Source organism: Poecile atricapillus, chromosome 9 (genome assembly GCF_030490865.1).
Source record: "Poecile atricapillus isolate bPoeAtr1 chromosome 9, bPoeAtr1.hap1, whole genome shotgun sequence".
NCBI classification, from domain to species: domain Eukaryota; kingdom Metazoa; phylum Chordata; class Aves; order Passeriformes; family Paridae; genus Poecile; species Poecile atricapillus.
Window position 1 is genome coordinate 19509448 of NC_081257.1, and position 27521 is coordinate 19536968.

The 27521-nt window shown below is 46.3% G+C and overlaps 1 protein-coding gene across 4 annotated transcripts in view; it reads right to left on the reverse strand.

Annotated features, from left to right (window-relative positions):
- Nucleotides 1-354: 354 nt before the first annotated feature.
- The window catches only part of FRMD4B (FERM domain containing 4B), a 123968-nt gene continuing 96801 nt past the window's right edge, over nt 355-27521 (reverse strand). For all 4 annotated transcript variants that reach the window (XM_058845226.1, XM_058845227.1, XM_058845224.1 and 1 more), the window contains exons 8-23: nt 27327-27410; nt 26083-26148; nt 24994-25051; nt 24013-24099; nt 14340-14416; nt 13806-13944; nt 13169-13310; nt 12896-13029; nt 12691-12810; nt 11218-11446; nt 8514-8570; nt 6943-7090; nt 5650-5775; nt 4169-4974; nt 3471-3603; nt 355-2053 (exon numbers count right to left, since the gene is read on the reverse strand). In XM_058845226.1, the coding sequence (XP_058701209.1) occupies nt 1933-2053; nt 3471-3603; nt 4169-4974; nt 5650-5775; nt 6943-7090; nt 8514-8570; nt 11218-11446; nt 12691-12810; nt 12896-13029; nt 13169-13310; nt 13806-13944; nt 14340-14416; nt 24013-24099; nt 24994-25051; nt 26083-26148; nt 27327-27410 (2527 nt within the window). In that variant the 3' untranslated portion in view covers nt 355-1932. The remainder of the gene's footprint in view (nt 2054-3470; nt 3604-4168; nt 4975-5649; nt 5776-6942; nt 7091-8513; nt 8571-11217; nt 11447-12690; nt 12811-12895; nt 13030-13168; nt 13311-13805; nt 13945-14339; nt 14417-24012; nt 24100-24993; nt 25052-26082; nt 26149-27326; nt 27411-27521) is intronic.

Consider the following 27521-nt stretch of genomic DNA (forward strand, 5'->3'; position numbering starts at 1 on the left):
AATAGGAAAGGCTGTGGCAATTCCTAGGAGCAAGGGTAGATGAGCATCAAGTATTTTCATCAAGACAAGGACACCTCTGTCTCTGTATCACTGGAGGGATGCTGAGTGAGCCCAGCTTGGCTCCCTCAGTACAGCTGATGGAGAAGCAGAAATTCTGACCCGATACTCTGATGTTCTGAAGATTGCTTGGGGCCAACCTTCCTTCAGATGAGGCCACTGCCCCTCTGCACTCCACCCAACACCACAGGCCAAAAGAATTTAGACCACAGTGATTTACTTCAAGCCCCTGAAATAACACACACTGCACTTTCCCAAGCACTCAAGGAGAAACAGGAGGAATGCTGAAGTGGTTTTGGTAACACACTTTTTAGTTTATTGACCTATACAAAATAATAGGTCTAAAAAATTCAGGAGTAGTAAAAGAATAAGCAAAAAGAGCTTTCGCATTTCTAGAAGGCTATACAAATATGCAAAACCAAGGAAATAAGTTATTTTTTATTTTGTTTTTGTTTGTTTAATTCCAAATCGCGACTCTAATAATACAAACAACTAAGTACCAGCTTAACAAGTGTGTCCTTCTGTATATATTACATGCTCTGGAATACTGGTAAAAAACGTCAAAAAAGTTTATCAGAAACCTTTCTATTCACAATATGAACAAGGAGTAACTAATCTTTTGTATAAAAGAACAAAAGAGCACCATTTCTGGAATCCTGAAGCACAGTACAGCTGAGAAACGAGAGAGATTTTACCGTATGCAGACGAGTCATCAGCAATCAGGCAGGAAAACCCCAATTTGTTCCTACAGATGGATGACCTGAGGTAGGTTTATCCCTCTTAAATCAAGACTGCAGTCACATGGTTTTTTCCTACACGAATGGTTCTGTGAAGACGCTGTTCTGTCACTCAGTGACTCCGCAACGCACCCGAGCAGTTCAGGTGACTCGCGGTACAATCCTAATGCCCCTCATTTTAAGGCACCCACTTGGCTGTGTTTGCATCCACCTTAAAATACTGGCCATTGCTACCAAATCGCTCCCTGGGGCTCCCCACTGCGGATCCTCGACCCACTGTGGCACAGCAACGCTCATCACCCGATGAACAGGGGTCACCGTGTGGCCACAGTGACAATTTGCCTGCTCCTCCACACCGTTGTACCATGGAAAGGTCATTAAGTGGGCCGTTATTAATTATGTTTTATCATGGAAAAGAGAGCTCAAAGTTGACTGCTTCTGTTTCCAAATCCACAACTACCTATAGTTTTACACGATGTATACGTCAGCGAATTTTTTTCTTTCCAGAACTTGCTTGTGGTGCTAACAAACACTCTTAACAACACCCCAAAAACTGGACAGACTCATTCAAACCTCCATAATAAAAAAACTCCAGCCTTCCTTCAAGTAATGTTCCAATACTGATTCAGTCATCCTTTGCCTCACTCACACACACAGTATCTATCCTTCACAAGCCTATGAAACCTATTCCAGGTCCTCATAAGCCATGGCAGAATAAATTTTCATTTTTACTTCTTCTTTCAGACATCAGACTTGTGCTCCTAGAATTCCTGGTTTTTCCACAAGTGTCTCCTTTTCACATTTTTTTTTTTCTCTGAGGTTTGCCTTCAACACCTTCCAATCTTCCCAAAAAGTGCTTGCTAAATATAAATACTTCAACCAAGTGCTGCATCTGGTCATAGATGAACTGTGGCTTGCCCTGGCTCCCGTGGGCTGTACGGATTCACAAAGAAACGCCATTCGTGGTAAGACTTTGTCAGTTTGCTACAGTCCCTCTTAATGCTGAATTCAACTTTTCCCAGCAGAACAGCCTGCTTCCTCTTTTTGTTCCTTTTGCAAGTTCCACCCGAGGTCCGCCTCGGAGCCGCGGCGTTCTGTGCAAGGCACGCAGGGGTAGGAATGAGGGTCTGCACGGGGGCTACACCAGCGTCCCGGGCTTGGAGTCCTCGTGCCAGTACAGCCTCTGCTCACTGCTGGGCAGCCCTTCCTCCAAGCCATCCTCCTCATCTCTGCCCAGCTGGCTCGGCTCTGCGTACGTCCTGCAACACACACACGGCACCAGGATCAGCTGAGGCTCTTCCCCAGGCCCCTGAATTCATGCACCCCCCCTGGGCTCAAAGTTAGGCTGGTTATTTCAAGTTTGCCCCCAAAGACAAACACATCTTTTGTGCTTTAATCAGTAAAATTGTGTGCAAGAGGAATTTCAGCTGCTCAAAACTGTCACAGTATCGAAGACTGGTTTGGCTTGGTGGGACTTTAGAGCTCATCTTGTTCCAACATCCCCACCCTGGGCAGGGACACTTTCCATTGCTCTGCCAAGACTGCTGGGTGTACTGATTGCTTGTTTGCCATGATCACATCAATGTAGAAAATAAAGCAGATTAACAATCAGACAAGTGATTCAGAATATGGAAAATTAATAGCTAATGAACCTCGTTTAGATAAAGCTGCTAATACAAGCAGAATTTTCAAAGCTCAATTATAAGAAATTAAAAAATTAATAGAAACATTATTTTTAAACACTGTTGCCATAGATATTTAAAATCACTTCAGTGAAACAGCCTGTAGCACTTAGGGAAAAAAAAGGATGTAGCAGCAGCTTTTATGTATTCCCTTACACTTTCATTTATTTTAAAACAAACAAAATTAAAAATTCAGTATTTTCACACAAGTCGGTCTGGCAGCAAGCACAAACTGCAACCCACAAAGCAGGAGGCACACGTGGGGTACTTATTGCACTGAGCATAAGTGTATTTAAATGTGATGGCATTTGTGGGGGCAGAGTCACTCCCCAGGGCAGGAGCTTCCTGTCCTCACAGCCAAGTGCTCTACACTGGGGGGGACACCTCAGAAATGCCACGCAGAAGCAGCGAGAGCTGCAGGATTTCCTGCAAGGACCAAGCAGACCCTGGGAGAGCCCCCACAAGCAGGGGGTGCCTGCAAGCAGCAGCACATCCCCCATGGCTGCTGGGACCAGCCCTGCCAAGGGAGATGTGCTTGGCAGAAGTGGTACCACCTCACACATGAGGCTGAAGAGAGGGGTTTTCTTTCCTTTTGTTTTCCCAAAAGTTTATCAGCAGGAGCACTACAGCTTCAGAAACCCACCAGGACTGTGTCCTACAAAACTGCTGATGGGGTTCAGGAGAGACTCCCCCTCAGAGGGACTGGGCTCTGCCTGCAACACTGCCCAGAACATCACAGCTACCAGGGATGTTTGCAAGATGTTTGCTTGTCCAGCACCAGGAAAAAGTTGTGCAACTAATGACAGCTTCAGTGTCAGGGTACAGTGAGTGTTGGTACAGCTCATCTGCTCCACACAGAAAACCCGCTCTCACAACATCAATTTGTAATTACTCTTCATCCTTGTTCTTTGAAACCAAGCTGATTTGCTCAGAAGTTTAAAGAGCCTGTGACATGCAGCAGGAAGGGCTGGAAATCTTCATATATTCTACTCACCTGCTCTGCAAAGGAAGGTTGCCATAAACATTCCCATAACAGCTGGCGTAGGAGGAATGAGACAACGTATCGTAGTCTGAAAGTCCCAGTGCAAGGGGGTTTCTCCAGTTCCCAGCAGTGTTTGTAGAAGATGCTGGAATTAAAAAAAGGATTACAACAAATTAGACCTTTCATCAGCTGAAACAGCTGAGGCAAACAGGACATTTTTCATCAGAGGTTTCTATGGGGTTTTGCAGGACACAGGCAGACAGTGCAAACACAAATATGATTTACAAGCCCTGTAGAGAGGCAGGGACTGTACAGGTGGTTTTCTGGAGCTTTTAAAGTGCTTTCTGACACATTGAGTGGTGCTCACTGGACTGTATTTTGTATCACAGCCACTGCATTTACATGGCATGAAGCTTTGTACACTGCTGCTAGTTGCTGAACACATCTGTCTGAAACTCTAATGCTCTTTGTCCTTCTCTGGGTTACTGTCCTTACACAGAGAGCAAAAGGCTGTTTTATCCTTAGGAGAAGATAACAAGCAAGACTTTCCTTCCAAGAACGGAACAAGATCCTACTTGGCTCCTCATCCACCTTTCAGGACAGAGCTCTGCCCTGGCTTCCACTCTTCACTGAGGCAGTGACAGGGGGCAGAACCGAAAGCACAGCAGGGACTTACAAAAACGCTCAGCACAGATGGAATCGGACATTACCCGAGGAGAAAGACGACACCCGGCTGCTCGGCGAGCACGGCGTCTGCAGACCAGCAAAGCCCAAACTCCTCTGAGATCCTCTGTCAGACTCAAAGCCTGCCTGCAGGCTGTGGCCCTGCTCCTTCTGGCCGGAGGCACGCTGGTACCAGCCGCGGAGATGCTCGGCTACTAAGGCCTTGTGAATGTTTTTGGTTATGTGCTCCGTTTTAGCCACCTGCTTCCTCGGGAGCCTCAGGGTGGCGTAGGGGTTGTGTGGAACTCTGTCCACCTCGTCCTCGTGGTAGGAGCGGAATTCCCGGTACCGCTCGTATCCGTAATGCGCCGATGAGCGGTAGGAGGGGTTGACGCTGTACTGCCCCTCCGTGTCGCTCTCATAAACGTATCCTCCGTTGTAATAAACCTCAGCCTCGGCGAACGGGCAGTACCCAGGAATATAGTAATTAGAGGAAGGCTGCTCCTGATTTTTGTGGAAGGCACCACTGCGGACATCCTTATGGGCCAGGTTTGGCATGCTTCCCGAATTTGCAGCAGAAATGTTGTGTTTCTTGGACCGCCTTCGGCCCCTGGTCCTGTTGTCGAGCGTCTGGGTGGTGTAATATGGATTGGGAGTGGGTGTCACGCAGTAATACTCGGCGCTTGACTGGCTGGTGTAGGATGAGCCATCGTCCAGGATCTCTGTGCTGCTGCTCCGCTGGCACTTGGACAGGGAGAAGGCTGTCTTCTCAGCAGGAGTCTCGGACAGCAGGTGGGTCTGGGATTCCAGACTTCCGCTGCGCTGCCGGCAGTGGTGGGGGGAAACATCTGGCCTAGAACAACACAGATGTTGGGTGGTTAAAGGCAGTCTCACACAACCATACACACAGAGCTGGGGAGAGCACACATGGACAGGTCAGCTGCCTCCCCAGTCCAAGCACAATACAACTCCTGCCTTATCTTTCCACACAGAGTATTTGCAATGTGCAGAGCTCAGTCTGGCTGAATTTTGTATTGGCTGCAACAGTAGGAGATCTGCATTATAATAATCCGTCATGGTGAGCAAGGTTAATCTGTGACAGGGACACACAGAGCTAAGGTCACAAACACACATTTGGTTATGATTTACGGGAGGGCTCCCTCAGCTTTTAGAAAGGTAAAGCCTACACAAGTAACGAGCTTGGAGCAGAACATGGGAAGCTGGGTTTCCTTTGGATCTGTCTCCCAAGGCTGTACTACCCCAACCAACCAAACCTTCAGCTCTTGACATTTTAAGATACTTAGCATCTCTCCTTCTCCAGCACGGATTGTCAGCTGCCTAATAGCACAGATGAGCTCATATTACAGCTGGCTTCCCACAGCAATGGCTCTAAATCAACATTTTGAGAACCTGACCCTGCTGTGGGAAAACTACACAGCAAACGACCCTTTGCCCTCCCCTACCACCCTTTGCTTGTATTCTCGTGCTTCCCCAGCTGTGTGTGGCACACAAAGCACAGGTCCCTTACTGCAGGTGGCTGCTGCTGTAGGCATTCCGTGTGAGCACAGGGGTGGTGGGCATGCTCCTCCCGCCGTGCGGCTGCGCCGGCCGCTCCAGCGTCCGGAAAGGGCTGCTGTGCGTCGAAAGCACGTCCCTGCAGCAAGGGAGACAAGACCAGTGAGGTTAAACATCACACAAGTCACAGCACACCTCAATGTGTGGGTGCCTGAGGTCTTGGAGAAACGAAAGGAAGGGCAGAACAAACAATAACAATAAGCGGATGTGTGAAAAATGAGAGTTGTTAAATGGGAATAAAAATTCAACCCCTTCCTGTGGTTGAAGGGAGGTCTTCACAGGAGGATCGGCAGGAAAAGCTGCTGCCAAAGGATGGAACCACAGAGGACAGGCAGAGCAGGTAACAGAGAAGCAAACAAACTAGGTTTTCAAATGAAGCACATCACAGCTGAATGGGTACATATGGCTGTAATTTAACTTCTGAACCTCATGTGGAGGAGTGTTCTGCTTATCTTGAGGGATAGATGAGAAAAGAGCAAAGACATGGCATTGCTCAAACCTCTAAAATATTCTTAAGTGTCTTTAACAGCCTGATCACATGAGACAGTCCAAGAAATCTCAGGATCAGTGGGAATCCCTACACTGGGAACAGCTGGTAGCACCAGATCTGACATCTACTCATCTACTGACATCTACTCATCTACTGACATCTAGCAGTAGATCAATCATCTACTGCTACTGATGTGCTCCATGGAGCTGTTCTAGCTCAGAAAGTGCCCAAATCCCATAGATACACACAGCTGGCACTAATGATGGAAGCTGGCTGAATCCCAGTAACTCTTCTTGTAAACAGAATTCTCCATCAGGCTTTACATGAATTATGTCTGCTTTGACAACGTACCTGCTGAAATACTGATGCCATCAGGAGGGATGGGTAGGGTTTGGTGCTGCCTGAATCCACTAAGCATAGTCATCAGGAAAATGACAAGTTGTTAAACTAACACTGAAAAAACCCAGAAGCTGACACAAAGAATGACAGCAGTAGTAGGCATGAGCAACTCCTTAAATACAGCCCTTGCTATTAAGTTTCTCACCCATCTTAAACCTCCTGACAAAAACTACACTACTCTTTGGTTTGAGATACTTTGTCAACTGCTTATACAGATTTTTGTTCCTAACCAGGAAATTCAGCTCCCATCACCAAATCCTGTAAGCCCAGAGGAGGCAGTGGGCTCTGCTGGAATGCTCAGCAGGGGCAGGATGGAGCTCCTGGCAGCAGAGTGCAGCAGCAGTGAGATGTGCCTACCTGGAGTGTCTGCTTTCCAAGAGCTGCTCGTTTATGGATGATTTCCTGAGATGAATTCTCTCCACCCCAAGGGACTTTGGTGGAGGAAGTCTTGGAGAAAGCTGTGCAGAGCTGGGTCTCTGTGCTGCTGCAGGAAGTGATTCACTGACTGTTGGAAAGGAATATGCATTTTGTTAGAGCAAAACCTGTGATATTTTTGCCCTGTGTGCAAATCTGTGGCCCCTAAGGAGAAGCACTTTGCAGTACAGAGACAATGACAGGAGCTGTGGATCTAGAGAAGATTTCCTGCCTGCACTGAGCTCTCTCCACACAGACAGGACATCGTGGAGGCTCCTACAGATCCCATCAGCACCGACTCCTATGGAAACTACACCCAGCTTGGGGCTGTGCCAGATCACAGAATGGAACTTCCTGGGAAAACATCTGTTTGCAGAAGAATCCTTTCCAGAGCCAAGAGCTGCAAAAGCCAGTTCCTCTCCCTCACCTTCCAGCTCTTGAAAATGACATTTTAAGAATTACTTTTGAAACAACCTAAAAGGGACTGACTTCAAAAGCAATTGAATGAGCAAAGACAACTGACAGACACATTTGGCTGAAGGCAATTGGGAAGATGCTGGTTTGATCCTTGTTCTCACTTTGCTTAGGGCACAACCAGGTCCCGACAGAGCCAACAGGAAACTCCAACTAATACATATAAATGCAGGATGAGCATCACAGAAAACGTGTTCACAAGCCTGGCTCCACTTCTACTTGTACAAGCAGGAATCAGGTGTAAATCCATTTTACAGCACCACCTGGTTTGTTCAAGTCTAAAACTGGGACAAAGTGAGATCAGAATCAGGCCCGAACTGAAAAGTGAGTAATAATTTACATAATGTTTGTCCCCAAATGACGATTATCCAGTTTAAGGGAGAGGCAGGCCAAGTCCTTTCCACCTTGTGGAACAGGGTGTGAGTGTGTCTGTGGGTGTGTGTGTGAAATGAGTAAGCTGAGCAAACACCAACCCATGCAAGATGCAAGCTCACTAGGGAGCAGATAAGCGTAAGTAGAGCGTTAATATCTGTGACTATTCCACTTTTCTCTGTTTTATGGTAGCTGTGAGGACAGAAGGGCTGGGCTAATTCCCTCCATTTGTAAGTCCTTCAGTTCTAGGCCAGGCCCTAGGGATGATGTATTTGACACCCAGTGTCCTCAGCTTGGCACTTTGGTCCTGTTAAAACCAACTTCCTTCTCTAAAGATGACTCAGGTCAGCTCACAGGGCAGAAACTTTCAATAACTAACCCATTAAGAGGAAGGACACTCCTAAGTAGCTATTTCTTCCTCTGCTATAAAGTAATTTATCATCAAAAGCCACCAAAATTATAGAATCCTATAATGACTTGTATTAGAAGGGACCACAGAGCTCATCACAGAGACACCTTCCTCTAAAAGGTTTTGCTCAAAGCCCTGTGTGAAAATTGGCCAGCCTGGCCTTGGACACTTCCAGGGACATGCTCAAGGACATTAAGTCAAAGAAGTATCACTGAACAGACAAACTTCTTGGGGAAAAAAAAAAGGAAAAGCATCATACCATCATCATAGGTGGTTGTGTCTGACAGGGAGCTGCTCTCAGATGGAATTATATCATCTGTGAATAAATACAATAAATAATTAAAGCATAAAAGAGCCAACATCAACTTACAAATATCTTCATACAGTTTATTTGCTAGAGTTTCAGAGCCAGCTGACACTTGTAACACTGCAATCCATATTCTTTAACCCCCACAGCCTGGAGACAGTCCTGGTACCTCATCACTCTGTGCTCACTGCAGTTCAGCAAGTGACCCAGGTAATTATCAAAGCAGAATTTTTATTTTTTTTTTTTTTTTTTAATCTGCAGCAGGAATCAGGCCAAGATTTACAAAGGTGTTTTCCACCCCACCTCCAACAGATCCCACAGGGTGTTTAGGTGCTTCAGTAGGACCCTACACAGACATGCAGACCTTGGCTGTTAGCAGCCAATCTCCTCTAGTACACCTGAAACCCCACCAGGTAGGTACAAAAAGCATTTTAAAATTTGGCATTCACTTTTGAATGTTTCATCTGCATACAGATCCTGTTTCAATTAAACTAAGATCAATCCAGAATAATTCCACTGATTTCCATCAAGGTATTGCAAATTCCAAGAACACAGATAAAAGGAACTATTGCATGGGCACACTAATTTTTTGTTTCTTTTACATTTTGTTATTTATTCACGGCACTTCACTGTACCTGTCTCACCTTAATGCTACACATTGTCCCTCACTGAGAAACAGCCTGTCCTTGCTCAGGTTTGGAGCAGACCACCAGCAGCAGAGAAATGAGGCTGAACTAATAATGAACCCATGGACAGCTCAATCCTTGGCTGTTTCTGGCAAGATATGGCTCTCTGTGGTGGGCTAAAAAATCTCCATGAACCTCCAAGCACGAGAGAAAGGAAGCAACAGAAAATGACAGTGGCAGCCACTTTGTGTATGACAGCTGCTTGTGCCCTCAGCCACCGGCAGCACGTGCAATGTACGCTGCTCCTGCTGTCACAATTTGCTGCCAGCAAAGGCCTGGCTACAGGAATGCAGTAAATAGAGCAGCTGTTCAAGAACAGCAAAAATCAGGACTGGCCCCTGCCCTGGGGGCACTTGTCAGACCACCGAGGATGGGCTGCAGCTCTGCCTGCAACCTGACACTGGGAAAAAGCTCCAGGGGAGCTGATTCATGTGGATTTGACCACGGGGTGGTAAAAGATGGAACTGGGCCCAGTGTGGGGAGGAACAAAGCCTGCTGAGGAAAAGAAAAAAGCCAGCCTAAAGCTACAGTTCTGGATTCAGGGGGGGGTGTGAAATGCTGACATATTCAGATATGGTGACATATCTGAATTTAAATCCCAGGTTTGTGCAACTCCCTGCAAAAGAGGAAGAAATTCTGGGCTAGAAGCAAGGAAAGGAAAGAGAAAGTGGAACACAGAAAGCAGTCCAATATGTCCTTCACCTCCTCTCCCTTGGGGCTGGGATGGAAATAGCTATGGTTTGATTCAATAAATCAATGAGACTGTTTAACATATTACTTCCAACAAGCCACTCCCCGAATTCAGACACAAATGACTCATCACTGCTCTCAGCCTTCTGAAACCCAGACCTGGAGCTCCAGAGCACTGCTGATGCAGTGACAAAGTTCCACATAAAATCAATTACTGAAGCAGGTGACAGCTCTGCTCCAGGTAAACAAATACACGCTGCAGGGTGAGAGCATGGGAATGTAGCTGCCTCTTGCTGGCTTGGACAGCAGGGCTTGAAAGTGCCAGCAACAAACATCAGTGCCCATGGATGGATGGATCTCTCTGCTCATCAGCCCTCCTGGTCATTACCACACACCAGGTGTCCCAGGTAATACAGGACCTTCCACAATCAGTATCCAGACTGGTGAGCAAGAGGCTGGAAAAACAGATGTTTCCCTCCCCTCTGTCAATCAAGAACAAGCTGGGCCACATTAAATACCAATCATCAGCCTTTCAGAATAATCACTTTGTGATGATGGATAGCCCAGTGATGCCGTGGTGTGTCAGGGGTAAGGATCCAAAACTCCTTCCACTGGCTTGGATACTAACAGGTTTTCACACATTATCCTATGAAGCAGCAAGAATCTCACTTCCCTTAGGAGAACCACACTCTCAGAACAGAGGGGCCAAGAGTATCTGCTTTTACTGTGCTCACCACTGGCAAATGGATGTGGGCAAAAATCTGTTTGCTAATTAATTGCATTCATAAACTCCACTTATGACTCCCTGGAAATCAGGAATTTTGAATCCAGAAGAGGTGTCTTTCATCCCTATGTCCTCGATCCTGCAGAAAAACCTGCCTGCTCTATTTCTACTGGAACTGAAGCACCACGGGAGGGACGGGGGAGAGATGGTGCATGTGGCATCTCAGATGGACAACTGCACTCAACACACCAGGAACTGGGGCATCAGAAAAGCTTCACCCAAGGTGCTGCTGCCAGCCTTTTTGTGAGCAGCACCTTCAGCCCACATCTGGTGCTGGAACACGTCTGAGCTTGCTCCTGAAACTCTGCCCCAGTCTACCCCCAGCCTACAGCAGTGCACTGAGTGTGTCAGATTCAGCAGTTCCATCTTTTTTTTCTTATTTAACTGCCTTGGAGAAGATGTAAACCATATAGAGAATATGTAAACAAAGTTTCTGAATAAGCCAAATTGCTCTTTTCGCCTCCTGTTTGCATCAGAACACGGGGAATTCTCTCACCTGGTAAAGCCAGAGTTGATTTCTGGGTTGGTTTTTTGCCACACTTGATTCTATATTCATTGATGGAGTTTTCTATCTCTTGCAGCTTTTTTACAGCATCAGCATACTCTTGCTTTCTTTTCTTCTTCACGTTTTTGCACAGGTCTGGCTCGCTGGCAAGTTTCTTTGCAGCTTCCACCAGCTTTTGGTGTATGATAAAATTGCTCTCCAAGTCCTGCAAAGTAGGATCCTGCAAATTTGTGAGATGAGTTATTTGCTTGTACTCCAGAGAGAAATTATCAATGAAAGTCATTAAAAAGAAGATCTATTTTTGTGGTGATGAAGTGAAATCTTGAGCACAAAATACAGAAATGCCAAAGTTAATACACAGGACAATCTCAGCATATGAAAGTTTTAGATCTTATTTCTGGCTAGGGTACAATTTTGAGATCTCCTGAGCAAGGTCCAAAGCTCTGAATCCCAGGTGACATAACACAGGCTCTTAAATTCAGGTTTAGGCTGCTAAACCTCCTGCTATGAGTCCAACCCTGAAAACATCTGTTCAAAATCTCTCCCTACTTCAGAGAAAATAAAAATGGAAATTGGTATCACCATACCTACGTAAGAGGGAGTTTCAGGCTTTAATTAATTGTTTGTAAACTACTTTGAGAAGCTCAGATGAAAGGCACTGCAGAAGAGCTAAGCAACACGTTATTAAATCTGGTCAGCAGGATTTTGGTTTAATAGCATTTAAGCAGTCCACAAAATCACTTTGCTACAGACAAGGAGCACAGCAGCCCTGTGAGGCAGGGCAGTGAGTTTCTGGTGAAAGATGCCAAGTGCCCAACACCTACTTACTTGGATGATACAGCTTGCTAACAAATCTCACAAGGAATGAGGGGGAATGGAGTGTGTCCAGAAACTGCAAACATCTGAATTACCATATCACTCGAGTTGGTCTCTGCCAGCAAAGTTCATTTCAGCCTCTTGAGCAATGCAGGGAGGTTTTACTCAGGTGGAACCTTCATTAAGCCACAGGTAAAACTCCTCCTCCTGTCATCTGTCACACAACTATGCTCAGAGACAGATGGTTTTGCCAGGAGGACAGTGCACACCCCTGCCACGTTCTGGGTTCAAACACCATCCCAAGATGACGCAAGTCAGTGCTCCAGAAAAGCTCAGAGCCAAATGGCATTATGCACCTGATCTTCTCTAATTAGCAGCAAAATATCCATTAAAATTCATGCAGCTGTGGCCAAATCAGGGGTTCAGGTCGGGTGAACTTAAGGCCTTTAGAAACAGCCAATTTCCTGGCCTATTCAAAGTGTGCCCAAAAGAAGGGCAGAACCCATCAAAATTTCTCACTCCACACTAGCAATTGTTCCAGCTGCCTCCTCTTAAAACACCCAGGGAAGGGCTGGATTATCTACAAGTGGCTTTGGGCACTGGTCTGGCCACCCCAGCCCTGCTGTGCAAACAAGCTGCCACGCTCACCTCCTCGCTGGGGAGCAGGTTGTCATCCAGCTTGAACGCCGTGCCAACGCGCCTTCTCACCTGGGGAGGCTCCTCTCCAGCACCCAGAGGATACTCCTTGGGCATCTTGCCTGTCAGCTCCTGGGGACAGAAGGGCTCCAGGTAAGGCCCAGTGAGAGAAAAGGGCTCCCACCTGCCCGATCCCAGTGTAAGGTGCAGTTCTCACCGCTTCTCGCAGGCAGATTTTCTTCAGCTCCTCAACTTTCTGAAGCAGTTTTTCCTGAAGGAGTTTCTCTTTCTTCTTTAGCTCCATAATTTTCTCCTTCTTTTGCTCTTCACTGACTTCTGAATCCTGAGAGCCTGGAAAACACACTCTGTATCAGAGGACTTCCAGGTAAGGGCCATTTTTATTGTTTGGCATTTTTTATTGTCTCATTTCCCTTTTAACAAACACAAGCCCCATTAAACATGGCTACTTCCCATTTATGTGCAGTATTACCTGATGAGATCAAACTGCCATTGCTGGCCATAATGAGCTGGTTCTTGGCCTCCAAAGTCACCAGCTTTGACACTTTTGGTGTTCCCATCTCTGTCAGATCCATGGCGATATCATCCAAACTTCTGGCTGATGGAATTTTTGCCTGAAGGAGTTAAAAAAAACCAATCCAGCCTCATTGAGTTGCCTCTAATTAACTTCAGAGCACATCACAGGAGATGACATTTCACATCTCATCTCCCACAAAATTAAGGGCTAAAGCAACAGCATCACACAGGTGCTTGTGGTATACAAGGGCTGCTTGACATTCCTCTCTCCCCCAAAACCTGAACCATCTCCCAGCTCAAAATCTCTGCAGCTTTCAAAACAAACACAGGAAAGGAGACAAAAGAAAAGGCAAATTAGACACCCAGACATGGGAATTCCCTCTTTGATGATTACACTTCCACAGACCTTAACTGCAGGCAGGCTAAAATGGATCTAGTAACAATACTGCCACTAATAGGCTGTTCAAAAAGCTGACAAAAACAATTTGTAGTTTTTCTCTGGAGAGTAGTTAATCCGTGGAAAAACATACACTGAGGGATATACAGGAAACGTGTTGAAACCTATGCTTGCAGTAAAATGTCTCATAACTTACTTTGCTTTGCTTCCTGTCCAGGTAAAACTGGTGTTGACTGATTGCCATCACCCAGATGGACTTGATCAGGGAAGTGTTTGCATACCAGGTCTGTACCACCAGCCCGCTCTGACCAAAGGTCCTTCTTGACACTGAAATTCTGAGGAGGTGAAAAGAAATGCAATTTCAAGACAGGTCTTCAAGGTTTGAAGTTCTCTTAACCAGGTGAGGCTCAGCCTTTATTTTAGGGATACGAAAACTCAGATTTCTTTCATCCCATCACCCAGTGCTGCTGCAGATTTGGCCATGACAAACAGTCCTCCTCCTGCTCCAAGAACTGCCTGAATGGACACACAGGGAATCTGAGAGGAGACCCAGAGCTGTGACAGCCCCAGTCTGCCCCGCCAAAAGCTGGATCAGGATCAGTCCCAAAGCCCAGAGTACTCAGGTGTTAGCTCTGAGGCATCTCCCACCCCATCCACTAGCAGGTGAGGATGAGTTCCCACTCTGGGTAAAGATGCACCCCGAGGACAGAACTGCCTCCTCCAGCCTCACCTGCGGGGATCGTGTACTTCCACAGCAAATTTCTTCTCACGGAAATAGAGATTTTCCAGCTGTTTCCATTGAAATAGCTAGGAGAATTGGGGAGAGAGAAGCAGAACATGGTCACTAAATCACCAGTCCTCTCACCCCAAGGTGATACAATTTCAGCAAATTACAATTCCTGTGTATCCTCAGCACGGACTGAGCAATAACTACATTCATAACATCAATTAAAAGAAGCACATAAATATAGGATGCCCCCTCAGTAATTTTACACTCTTACAGACAATGTGTAGCAAATTGAGGATTTTGCCAGTGACAACATCTACCTCCATCAACAGCACATTTAATTCCGCTGCTAGAAGTTCCCAGAGATCTTGGCAGGGCAGCTAAAGTCATTTTCTCTCTGATTAAGCGCAAAAATCTCTTTACAAAGTAATTGTATAGACAACTATGGTCTACTTCCCTGAGTCAGAACATCCCCAGGGAATGGCAGCAGCTTGGAAAAACCAAGACCTTTCTCCTGTGAAGACACTGTCTGAGACATCCAGCGTGACATTTTGGAGCAGAGGTACAGCATGTACAGAACAACAGCAGCTACAGGAGGAAACCACCCCCAGCACATCCTCCTGCTAGAAACCCACATATTTCCTGCAAAGTGCCAGCTGGGAGAAGAGATCAAAGTCAGTCAGGGCTTGGCAGCTGCACCCGTGGGATCAGGATTTCATATAAATTTGCTCTCCTTTCGCAGCAGCATCAGTCACCCTCTGGGGATCAGCCACTGGGGGCTGCATCTTCCCAGCCCAGCCTCGCAGGTTTTGGCAGCACCACCTCCTGCCCCTTTCTCCAGCAGTGCCAGGGTGCCTGGATGCACATGGGGACCCACAGGGTGTCCCCAGGGATGTCCCCCTGACCATGATGGGCTGCAGAGGTGCAGCAGCATGCTGGAATTTTACATCAGCTGCTTTCCAGAGCTGCAGCTCACATGGAGGTACCGGAGGTGCTTCCATCCAGCTGGCAGGCAGGGACAGGGGTCAGTGAGAGATCAGCCTCCGACACCAGGGATCCAGCCAAGGCACCCAGGCCATCACAGCAACTCCCTCCTTTCCCCACTGGAGTTTTCCCAAAGCCTCCAAGGGTGCAGCCACCACACCAGAAACCCCCAGGACACACAACATTCCCACTGGCCTCTGCCAAAACCTGACATGCCATGCTACCTCCCACTACAGAAGGACTTCAAGTTCTGTAAAAAATGAGGTCTTAACCTGTGATGCATCTGAAACACATTTTTAACACCATGACACATAACCCAATGCATTTGTGTTTCGGGGGAAAAGTGGCTCTTTCCACAGCCTTTCCCTCCATTTAATTAAAACTTTCCTAGGACTACAACTGACTATTAGAACCTGCTGTAGAAAAAGTGAAGCCAAGTGGAAATGTAATTTACTTGAACAAACAAATTATTTTCTAGACGACTGTTGAAGTTTCCCTCTGCTGCTTAAGTAAGTTTGTGTTTTTCTCACAATCCTCCTGCCCAGCCACACCGTGCCAGAAGCGCCTCTTCACAACTCTGCGCTGAACTTTGAAAATAAATACATTTATAAAAACGCAAAAGGAAACGAGCCGAGCAGTCTGCCAGGACATTGAGCAAGAGGCGCCCGTGGGTGCTCCAGCAGCGATCCCAGCCGGGATCCCGGCACAGCCCCGGCTGCTCCCCCGCGTCCCGCACTCACCTCGCCGCAGCCCCGATCCCGATCCCGGTGTCCCGGTTTCCCGGCCGGGCAGTGGCCAGGGAGCCATGGGCAGGGCAGGGCAGAGCCCAGGCTGCCGTGCCGTCCCTCCGTCCCTCTGCCCTGCTGCTCCGCTCCGCAGCTTCGCCTCCCACTGCTGACACACGCCTGACATCACCACCCACCCGCTCCCCTGCGACGCCTCCCACACCCCTTTTTTTCCCCAGATAAAGGGCAAACCCAGCGGCGGAGGGAGCAAGGAGGGCTCCAGAGAGGGGCTGCACCCCTCGGAGCAGCCCTGGGGCTGTGGGGGCCGGGGCAGGGGGGCTGCCCGGGGTCCCCGCGGTGCCGTGCCCGGCCCCGCCAGCCTTGACTCACACCCAGAGGCAACAGGTTCGACCAGAAGCATCATCCCGGCGTTCCCGGCCCGCTCCCACGCTCGTAAAAAGCCATGGGCGTGCTTCAAACATGACCTCTGGAAAAAAAACTGCCTCGCTGCCTTTTATCGTGGCGGGGGATGATGATTCCCCGTCCCCTTTATCACTTCCTTCGGGGTTTTTGCCCTCCGGACGCGCTGGACATTCCTGAGGGCTGAGGGAGAAGGGGGCACCTGCCCCAGGGTGAGGAGGGTCGAGTTTGGCAGGAGGACAAAATGCAGCACCTGGAGCAGCCTCCTGCCCAGGCAGAGGGACACAGGGCTCTGTGCAAATCCGGGATCGCTTGCCGTGCCCAGAAAGGAAAGAAAAAGGCGTTTGCATTTTGAAGAAAACCTGCACGGAATTGCCTCAGGATGTGGGTAGAGTTTTGCCCCATTTCCTCCCCACCCTGTGAGCTCCATTCCAGCCCAAAAGGAGCTGACGGGCGCCCCAAGCATTCGCAGCTGGGTACATTCAGCACAAAGACATTTCTGCCTCCTTGCCCAAAGCCTGAGGTAACTCCAGCTCCCCCCTCTGCTGTTCCACAGCAGGAGAGATGGGAATTGGCGTTGTACCCGATGCATCTTTGCTCTTGAGGACTGAAAAGTGCCCTGTCCTCAAACTATCTCACTTAAGAACAACATAAGCTCCTTAGCTGTCACCTCACCTGACAAACTCTCCTAACTCAGGTCCTTGTAAAAAAGACTGACGATTAAATGAACAGCTTCAGAATAAGTTGTGAGCTAGTAATATTTATACAGATGCACATAAAAATAATCCCAAATGAAAGTATTACAAGTTTCTGCTCCACACGCTTGGATTCGTGAAGACAAGAGGGAAATAATGGACTCGATACAAACAAGGATAAAGCAATAAAGTAATAACTTTCTTTAACTGAAATTTTTCTAACTCGTGGTCAAAAGGCAACACTCAGGAAACCATCACTGCTCTAGAGATATCCTGCTCCCTTCAAATACTCCCTACCCTGTACAGACATGTTCCTAAATAGTTCCTAATTTCAATCTTACCTAAACTACCTGCATATTTAAAGACAAAAGAGTGGCAAAAAAAAATCTGGAAATCTGGAACTGGTTTTTGAGGGCTGGAAGAACAATTAGGAATAATTAAAATGTTTTTGTGGAAGTTTTGCAATGTATGTTTCCTTTAACCAGATGATTAAGTCCACCTGAGCTAATTAATGTTTTCTTAATAGCCTTCCCATCCATGTAGGTTGTCAGAACCTTAAATGCTCCCAAAAACTACTGAGCATCTCAGGGGCTGCCTGTCTGACTCTGAGTAGAACTTGGCCTGGTCAAGGTTGTTTTTCTGATTATTTTTTTTTTTTTGTTTTTGTAGAAGGCAGAGGTGCAAGCTCTGATCACATCTCATTACCCAGGCACCTCTGTGCACCAGCCAAACTCCTACCCCCAAGCTGCTGCTTTTCCAGCCCACGAGTTCAGGCTTCCCTGCATTTCTACTGTGATTCAATTCCAGATACCAAGGAGCACTGAACAAAAAGGAATCGCCTTCCTTCCCGCACAAAAAGAACAGGAATAGTCTAAGGCGACCCAGAGAGACATGGCACGCCTAAATGTTGAAACACCTTAAAAGAAGAAGCTGGTTTTTTAACCTGGCTGATCTTGCATCCAGTTTTGAATAAAATGCAAGTTTTTCTCAGCCTGACAGTGGGAGCAAACTGGCTCAGAGAAACAGCCCTGTCAGGATCGGGATTGCAGGCAGGAGCTGGCAGAGACCCTTCCCGAAGAGATGAGCAGGAAAACTGCTCAGGGGCTCCTGGATCAATATTGCTGTGAGCCTGATGGATTTTGTTGTTTTTTTAAAAAATATTTTAGTATTTTTTTTGCAGTTTCTTTTTGCAAGGAGGTGAAAATGTGGAGAGCAGCTGAGTGCAGGGGCTGTGTGGCCACATGCTGCTGCACCAGCCCACCTGCCAGAACCGCACCTGGGGTGTTCCCAAGCTTAGTGACAAATTCTGAGCTGAATCACCCCAATCTCTGGCTTTCTACCCAAGGGGTCTTTGGGTAAGGTCAGCACAGAAGTGCAAACCATGCCACAGTGTTTGGAGCAGCCTTTCCCTCAGGAAGCACTTCCAGAGCACCTGGTGGTACGTGCAGTGCCTGCAAGGAGGCTCAGCAACCAGCACCTCGGGAGCTGGCTGGGAACAGCAATCTGCAGACAAATCTGGCAATTCAGAGCAAGGAAACATAAAAGATTTCTGCCCACAGGAATGCACCCCACCCGATGAGGGAAATTACCACCCTGGCAGCAGCGCTGGGAGCAGGGCTGTGTTTCAGCCCCTCCGCTGCTCTCAGCTGTCTGGCACCCTGCCTTCAGCTGGAATCCTGTGCTGTGCTGCTGTGCCTGCCCATGGAGGGAGGCACCTGAGGAGATGACAGGAGAGCCAAGTGCCCCACCTGCAGCAACTTCTGAGGGAAGGAGGCAGACAGCTCCCACCTCTGCCAGCATAACTTGGCACAGCTCACCTGCAGGCATCCTTCATCCCTGAAATATTAAGCCAGTCCTCTAAAACAGGTCTTCAATCATAATTTTTTCTAATACCTTATGATCCTTTTTTGCCTGGTCCTCACTAGCACTGGCATCGTAAGACTGAGAGATGTCTCAAAATCAAACTGCCCAAAAACATTCGTGTTTTGCAGAGGTGGCGTTGAAACAACTTTTTTGCACATCTGGAAAGAATAAAATTTCAGAGCAGTCTCGTAAAAGCTCTGTGTTTATTTTAAGTAATTATGTGAGCTTAGTATCTTCTATCTAAATCAATGGCTTGGTGAGAAATAAACACCATAAAAGAAATCTCTGCCTAATTAGAGCTGCCTGCTGAGAAGGCTGTTCCAATGCTGCTGTGTTCTGAACTATTCAGCAAAGCAGGACAGCAAATTTACATGAAGTAAATGTTATGCAAGGGAAAACTTTCAGCATCAACTCTTAGCATGTTGAATTAAGAAAGGAATATCGTAATACCTCCTCCTCACAGCTCAGAAACAATGCATCCCAACAAAGAGAAAGTCAGGCAAAAGTCTCAGGAGGCTTGCAAGGATGAACAAAGAGCTCCTGGACAAACTTGGACACAAAAAAACAACTTACAGAGGGTAGGAGAAATATGGAGAAATTGTCTGAGCAGCCAGGGGTCTGGTCTGGAAAGCCAAAGCCCTGGAAGTATTAAATCCAGCCAGGGATACTGTGAAGGTGCTGAGGCCCTGGCACAGGTGCCCAGAGAAGCTGTGGCTGCCCCTGGGTCCCTGGAAGTGTCCAAGGCCAGGCTGGATGGGGCCTGGAGCAACCTGGGATACTGGAAAGCATCCCTGCCATGGCAGGCAGGCTGAAATGAGATGATCTTTCAGGTTCCTTCCAGCTCACACCATCCTGTGATAAACATTATCCATTTCAAAACAAAAATATGCTAACAGAAACACTTCTGAGAACACAATGCAGTCAAGACATCAAGCAGTAGAAGCGATATTCTTGGACATTTGAAACAACACCACAGCAAGATTAGTTCTCTTCAGATAACACGGTTAATTTATCACGAGGGAGTCGCCCACAGAAACACAATGAAGTGGGAGAACAAGTCAAAGAGCCAGCAAGCTGCCTTCTCCAGCCCTCAGAGGATCTCCTCATATTGGCTGAACGCAGAATAAACTCAACTCATGCCTTAATACACCCTCCATTAACAAGACATGCATTGTTTATCTCGCCAGTGAGAAGAATGGGGTAGAGATAAAGGGAGTTCTATTCTGGCTTGAAATGACAAACGAAGTCCTGGGACCTGTCTTATACTTTTCCTAATTGATTCAGAGGATACCAGGGACAGGATCTTGGCATGTCACCCCACAGCAAGCAGGAGCCACTTCTCCAAGCAGGAGGTGACTCTCAATATTAACTGCAACTGAAACAGAATATGTTTGCAAAGCAGCAGGACTGCAGCGCTAATCCCAGGTCTGAGCTCAAATCTGAGCAAGGGTTGCCAAACCCAGTCTGTTTTAATGCCCTGTGAGACTTCAGGATAATAATCAAGTGAGCTCAGTATAACCTCCAGCCAGTGTGGAGCCACTGCTTTTATCTACAAAGACAATTTTCATAAATGACACACAAAATAATTCTCCCTTTTCAGTCTGCTAGGGAGCTGGAGCACATTGCTTCTCTCAGTGCCCCAGCTGCCAGTCCTGGGTGACAAAGCCAAGGTAACACTTGGGATTTGCTAGAAACTGCTCCTGAAGCAATACAAGCTCCCAGGAGTGACTTGGAGCAACAAAACTCCCTTGTCCAAACCATCTCGGGTCAACCAGCAAAATATTAATAGCTGGAGCCAAAGCTCCCCAGCCAGCTCTACACAGCCAGGGCAGGTTCTCCAGGTCCAGCCCCGAGTCACACACCGGCCTCCCCGACACCGCAGCTCCATCACGGATGGTGACATGGAGCTCTGGCAGGGCTGGGTGATAGGGATCTGGGGATTGCTTCATCCAGGCCTCTCCTGCAAGCTGCTTCCTGTGAGGAGCTCCCAGCCTTGGATGTCATGCACAGGTGTTGATCCAATAACAAAATCTTGGGATAACCACTGTGCTCCAAGGCTCGTATTTAGGTGTCTTTGCTGAAATACCTACTTGGATAAAGCCAAGATATTTCAATTTTTGAAGAGGGTGGTTATATTTCTTTGGATTTAACTGACCCTCCATTAATGGGTGCAGCTAAAACATATTTTATTTCTATTATTACTAGTAAAATTTAATTCTAAATATGGACTTGGCTCTTGCAAGATGCCTGTGATTCTGTGGTGAAGCAAACACACCTGATAGCACTGCAGAAAAGAGATGGGGAGCAGAATAAATCCCCCTGGTGTGAATTCACTGGGGCACAGGCACTGATTCCTGTTAAAAGCCTCCCACCCAAAATGCTGCAGCTTTCCCACCACAACCAGTATCAGAGAGGTTTGGACTCCCAGAGATTACCTGCAGCTTTAAAATTTGGGAAAGCCAACTTGGTCCCCATTAGACTTGGACTCAGCCTTTCTCCCTTACTATTCTCTATTTATTAATCAGTTGCATGTATATTTAAACATCACCAAGTGGAGAAGATGAGCACAATGAGGATGCTCTTTCCCAGATGGCTAGGGATAAACACAACAGCAGTTTTGATCCACTGTATAAACAGCTGGATAGCACCAGCACATGGCAGTTGTGAGTTTGGCTCCATTCCCAAAAAGCAAAGCAAGAAAATTCTGCTAAATCCAGCAAAAATAGCACCGCTGCTCCAAAAGATAGGAATAGTTTACATGCCTATTCTCCTCCTGCCTGCTGCTCCAGAGGGACTCCTGGGAGATTCAGTCAAGCTGTACATACTCTTCTCTCTCTGAAATAAATTCTGATACATTCATAAATATGAACAAACAACAATACTGATTAAAAGGAACTTCTGCCTGTTGCATCACAGTTACACTGAAATAAGCAGCAGTATCTCAGCATTTTAACTCCAAACCCAAGTCTGGGTGTGGATGCCCCTCTAGACTTGATGTCTGCTTTTCCTCCTGAAAGTGATTTGATTCCAATCACTTATCCAAAATGCACTTTGTATTTCAACCCCTGAAACATTTTTCATATAAAGAAACTGTTTGTATATTGAGCTACTTTATTACTTTTATTGTTGAAGGCAGTCATGGCTCAGGACAAGCTGTGGCTCACATTGTTTTTGTCCCTCTGCCTTTATCCCTTAAGGATACCACAGCATATCCATCCCCACAGTTTCAATGAGATAACTGTAATTAAACCTTCTACCTGCATTTAGGCTCCCCTCTCTCACCTTCCCTTTTAATCTCTATCCTCTCTTGTACAATTATAATTTCAGTCAAGCCAACAACTATTCTCATTTCCACTATAATACTTGCACTGCAGAGATGACCTCTGGTTTTTGTTTTATTTTTCTTAAACACAACTCCCGCTGCATTCAAAGCCAACACCTCATAACTAACTGTAGCAGGGTGTGACTTGGTATCTGGGCCCTGCTGACCTTAAAAAATTTTCTTAATCTGCCTGGTTGATGTTGTAAACTGAAGTCCCACAAGCATAAGAAATGCTTGGCGAAGCGATGCTTCCAGCCAGGCAGGCTCCGTTTTCTTGGATAGCATTGCTGGTCACAGCTGGACATCTTGGCTGCAGAATTATCCTTTCCTGGCTGGAAAATCTTATAGATGTTGCCTAAAATCAGGGAAGTGCTCAAAGGCAAGAGGACCTCCCTGATGCTCTCCTTTGACTTTCAAGGGCTTCATCAAGTTGAGTTGATTTACAAAGGGTTCCTCTTGTGTTACTGTCTCTTAGTGCAGGCATGGGAGAGACACCTGGGATAAAACTCTGTACTTTACTGAACAAAGAGAAGGAAGGACATGAGAGCTCACCCTTGGACACACAGGTACCCAAATACACCAAAAGAAACCAAGTCATAGCCTGCTCTGGAAAAAGAGAAGATCAGGCTGGAAGCTTGAAGGAGGAAATCACTCTTTAACAAGGAAGTTTTGTTAAGCTGTGCTTTTTGGCACTGATACACTAAACAACATCATTTTGCAAATGTAAGAATTCCCTGGCGGGGAGCACAACTTCATGTGAACTCCTGCCCAGATCATTCCTGGGGAAAGAAGAACAGCAAACTCCCAGGTCCCCATCCCTTCATGGCTTAGATGTTTCAATGAAGACATGACCAGAAACAACGACAGCCCCAGCCCAGGAGCACGGCTCCAGCACGAGCAGCCCCAGCTCTCCCACCAGCCATGGGGGTCAAATAACCCTTCAGAGACTTTTGGGGCTCAGTCCTGTCACAAGGGCACGCAGGTGGCTGCAGGATGGGGGAGCTCCCAGCACCCCATGTGTTGGGTGTGTGGTGGTTTCCAAGGCTGCTCTCTGGGCTCACTGTGGGGCTCTGAGGGAGCCAGCAGAACAAGGCAGGAGCCTCTGCCCTGTTCCAGCAGCACAGGAGGCTGTGGGCAGAGCTCGCTCTGCAGCAGACACACTGGGAAGCAGGGGGTTGGAGAAGGAGAATGACCCCCAGTACTTGGCATTATTCTCAATTCCTCCTTAGAAATTATGGAAACACACAGTTACTTCAACAAGCCTTCAATTTCACTCAGTTCCCCTTATATCCTGTCTGATTGGTGGAGCCTTTTATGCTTCATGCAGGAAAAAAACATCTACAAACGTGAAGTGAAAACACTGCCCGAGCACAAGGCCTTGCAGAAACACAACAGCTTCATATTTCTGTTATCCCTGGGGGCTGCCAAAATTCCCATCCTGAGACCACCAAATTCAAGACACACGAGCCAGAGCTCCCAAGGGGAGTTTCCACCATCTAGGAGAGGGAGAGATTTACTGCCTCAGTGGCAGCAGAAATCTCCTTCTGCCTCCACAGCCTTTGGTCTTTTGCCCACCAGTCTAATAAGCAACAGTTTAAGAGTATATTCTGACATGCAACACCATATCATGTTCCCCCCACAAAAAAATCAGATGCAAAAAAACTTACTTTTCTGGGCTTAACTTTGTCTTGTAAGTCGTACTGGCCAATTCCTTTGTAACTTATTCCAAGCCACCACGGGATTCCTTGTTTATCCTGAAAAATGGATGTCTACGTCAAACAAGAGCTACTTAAGAATTAGGAAATTCCAAGATTACAGCCCTTTTCACTCTGTGACAGGTACAGGTAGGCACAGAACAAAGATTTTCTGGCAAACAAACTGAGGTGAAGTGGATTGCTGGGGTGAACATGGAAACTTTCTCCCTCTGCCTTCTGAGGCAGAGGCACAAAACCAGGTGGTGGCTGTGCAAGGTGGACAGAAAAGCGACAGTGCTGCTGAAACAACGGGGTGTCACTGGCTGGAGGAGTGGCTGTGAGGGGAAAGGACAGGGGACAGAAAAAAATCTGTGGCCAATGACTAAATTCAGGCATGGACAGCCACAGGAGGAAACACCAGCACAAAACATCAGTTTCTCAGGTACCACAGTAATGGCCATGACTCAAAAGTAAGGAGACATCATCTCTGCTGAGCTCTTCGGCACAAAACACTTTGGCCCCGGCTCTGCTCTACAAATGGGAATAAATGGTGCATTTCCATCACTCTCCAAAAGTATTTCTCAGCATTTCCCCGCTCCAACAACGCACCACTAATCAACTGCCACTTAGGAGTCTTTTCCACATTTTATTTTTCTAACCTTGATTAACGTCTCTGGGGAAACTATTGACTGCTTCAGGTCTAGAAGTGATATCCAGTTTAATTAAGATGATAGGAATTTAGCTCCTGATAGGATTACATAAGGTTTTACAAAGATTCCTTTCTGCTTTCTGGAAACAATTTTTAAAGTACATTGAATGGGGAAAAATTACACAGGTTGAAAAATGTGGGGTTTCATACTGATAGAAGGGCACTGAATCATCCCACTGCTCCTTTAGGAATGCAATCCCACGTAATAAGCTCAGCAATCACATTATCTATAGGCAGTTACTGACCTTTACTCCATAGTAATGAACTCCATATGTTGGCAAAGCTTCTACCACTTTCATGTACCTGCAGACAGATTTATAGCATATCAGATGATTTTCTCTGGAGGGAGTAATATCTATTAACATATTTTTTTCACACATACATCCAGGACACGTCATTTATCATTTGCATATTTTGAAGGCCTTAATAATTGAAGGCCCATGTTTTCAGAAAAAAAACTTATCATCTTGGCTTGGGGAAAGATGGGGTATTTTGGCCCAGCTAAAGCAAAAGGAAAATCTCTCATACAACAGAACATTCAATCTCTTATCAGAAAATCACAGAACTGAAAGCAAAAATTCTGAACTGAACATGTGAGCCTTTTGGGAGACACTGGCAGTAAAGACTTGCCTATAATTATTCCATTATGGAGCTCTGGTTACAAGGGATAGGCTCCAAATGAATGTGTTTATGCCATTGTACAACTGTTTCATGAGGCAATTCAGAAAACCACTGAACAGACCATTTTTCCCTTGTTCCTACTGAAAAAAGACCACAGATTATTGAGACAGATTTACAGGCACTGAGGTATGTGAGAAAAACTGTGAGGAGTCTGCACTGTGCATCATCTCAAACATCTCATAACATACCCCACTGCATCTGCTTGTAGGAAGAACAGTAAATATTAATGGTAAATGAAAAATACAATTCCACAGGCTCAGTGGGCAGCTTGGAAGACTTTGATGTTTTGAAAGCCAAATTCTAAACATTTCAGAATGTCTTACAGGACTTCGGGCAAAATGCACCCTTAAGGGTTTGGAGTGAAAATTAATTGATGGCAAAGTATGGAGAAGAATTTTCCAATAAAGTAAGATCCAAACAATTTCTTCTGTATTTGAGGTACCCAAATGACTACACAAATACTGAACTGCATGTGAGACTTCAAATAATTCCACTTTGCAATGTAACTCAATAAAAAGAGAATCTGACAGATACAAATTACATCGTCTGCAGGCAATAATGACCCAAACAGTCTGCCTTGCCACTTCTCAACAAAAAACAACAGCAGAAAAGTAAAAATATCATATTCACGAATTAACAAGTGTCATACTCACTGAACAATGGCTTGTCCTCTGGTCAGACCTTTAATTTGTGTATAATGCTCAATTACTCTGTCCTCACTGCAAACCAAGCACAAAACGCAATTTAGAGGCTCAGTGACTTTGTTCATGTGTGACAGCATCTGTCAAAGCTCAGCCACCTGCTCAGCATGCAGAGAAGGGTCCCTCTGCATGTTTCTTGCTCTAGTTTACATTCTGGTTCTTGCTGCTTTCTTTCCCACCCTTCATTAGGCAGCGTGGAGCTGCCTGGCTGATCCCCACCATCGCATCCTGCCTTCCAGACTAATTAACGAACCGTTTCGGATCAGCCTGTTCTGCTGCAGATGCTGCTGCAGAAGAATGGTGCTAATTGTGTAAATTCATCTTAACGTTCTAAAGGACCCAAACTTCAAAGGCTGCTTAATGCTCCATATGTAAGACAGAAGAAGTTTAACCAGAGCTGTTTTCATTCCCCTGTATTTTTTTTCCCCCTGACATTTCATAGGTGAAAGAAAACCACACATTTGTCAGCAATGACCTTTTTGCATTTTTCCTGTTACATATTTCAACATTTTGTTTTGGAGGAATGTGAAATAAAATATGCATTTCTGTGTCAGACACTTGAAAGCAAAGAAAAACCCAGCAGTATTCATTCAGAGACAAACAAATCATAAGCAAGCATGGTATACTTGAAAATCCATCACGTACGCATCAAGCTTAAAAAACCAAAACAAATGAGAGAGTTGAATTTGCACAAAGGGCATAAATTCCAAAGAAACAATATCACTGATTCATCCTAAATGCTGTGTTCCTTTACAGCAAATTCAAACCCCCAGAACTGGAACTGTCTTTCCAGCCTTTCTAGATTATTTTCTTCTCCTGTCCTGTCGAGAGGAGCTGGGTGGGCAGCTGGCAGCCAGCAAAGGTCAGCCCACCACAAAGGCTCCACTGTGTGACAGATGAAGACCGAGGTGCTCTCTGCAAACCCAGGTTTGGCTGGATTTCAGACTTCAGCTCCTTCTATTGCAGGGTCCCCACATTCTCTGATCCAGCAATTAAATTTGAGCAAACTTTCAAGGAGGAATTTGCATCAGATCTTGCATAATTTATTATCTCCTAAAAACTGGAAATGCTTGAACATGAGCAATTAACTCCATGTCCTAGGCTGAAAACTTTCAGAAGAGTTTGCAAACTGCTTAGAAGTGATCTTGTTGTTGTCATTCATAGCAATGCTTTGCATTATAAATTAAACAGCTCACCAGTAAGCAAGTGATGGATGTTCCTGCAGTGTCTTGGTAGGAAAGACGGGCAGCGTCTTCAAGTCTTTTCTAGTGTTCTCATCACTGAAAAAGCAAAAATGGCCCAGAGTCAGTGCTAGTGAATCAGAGATGGACTCATTAATTTGGGCAGAAGGAAGGGCTGTATTTGCTACTCACAAACGTGGCGTGTTGCCC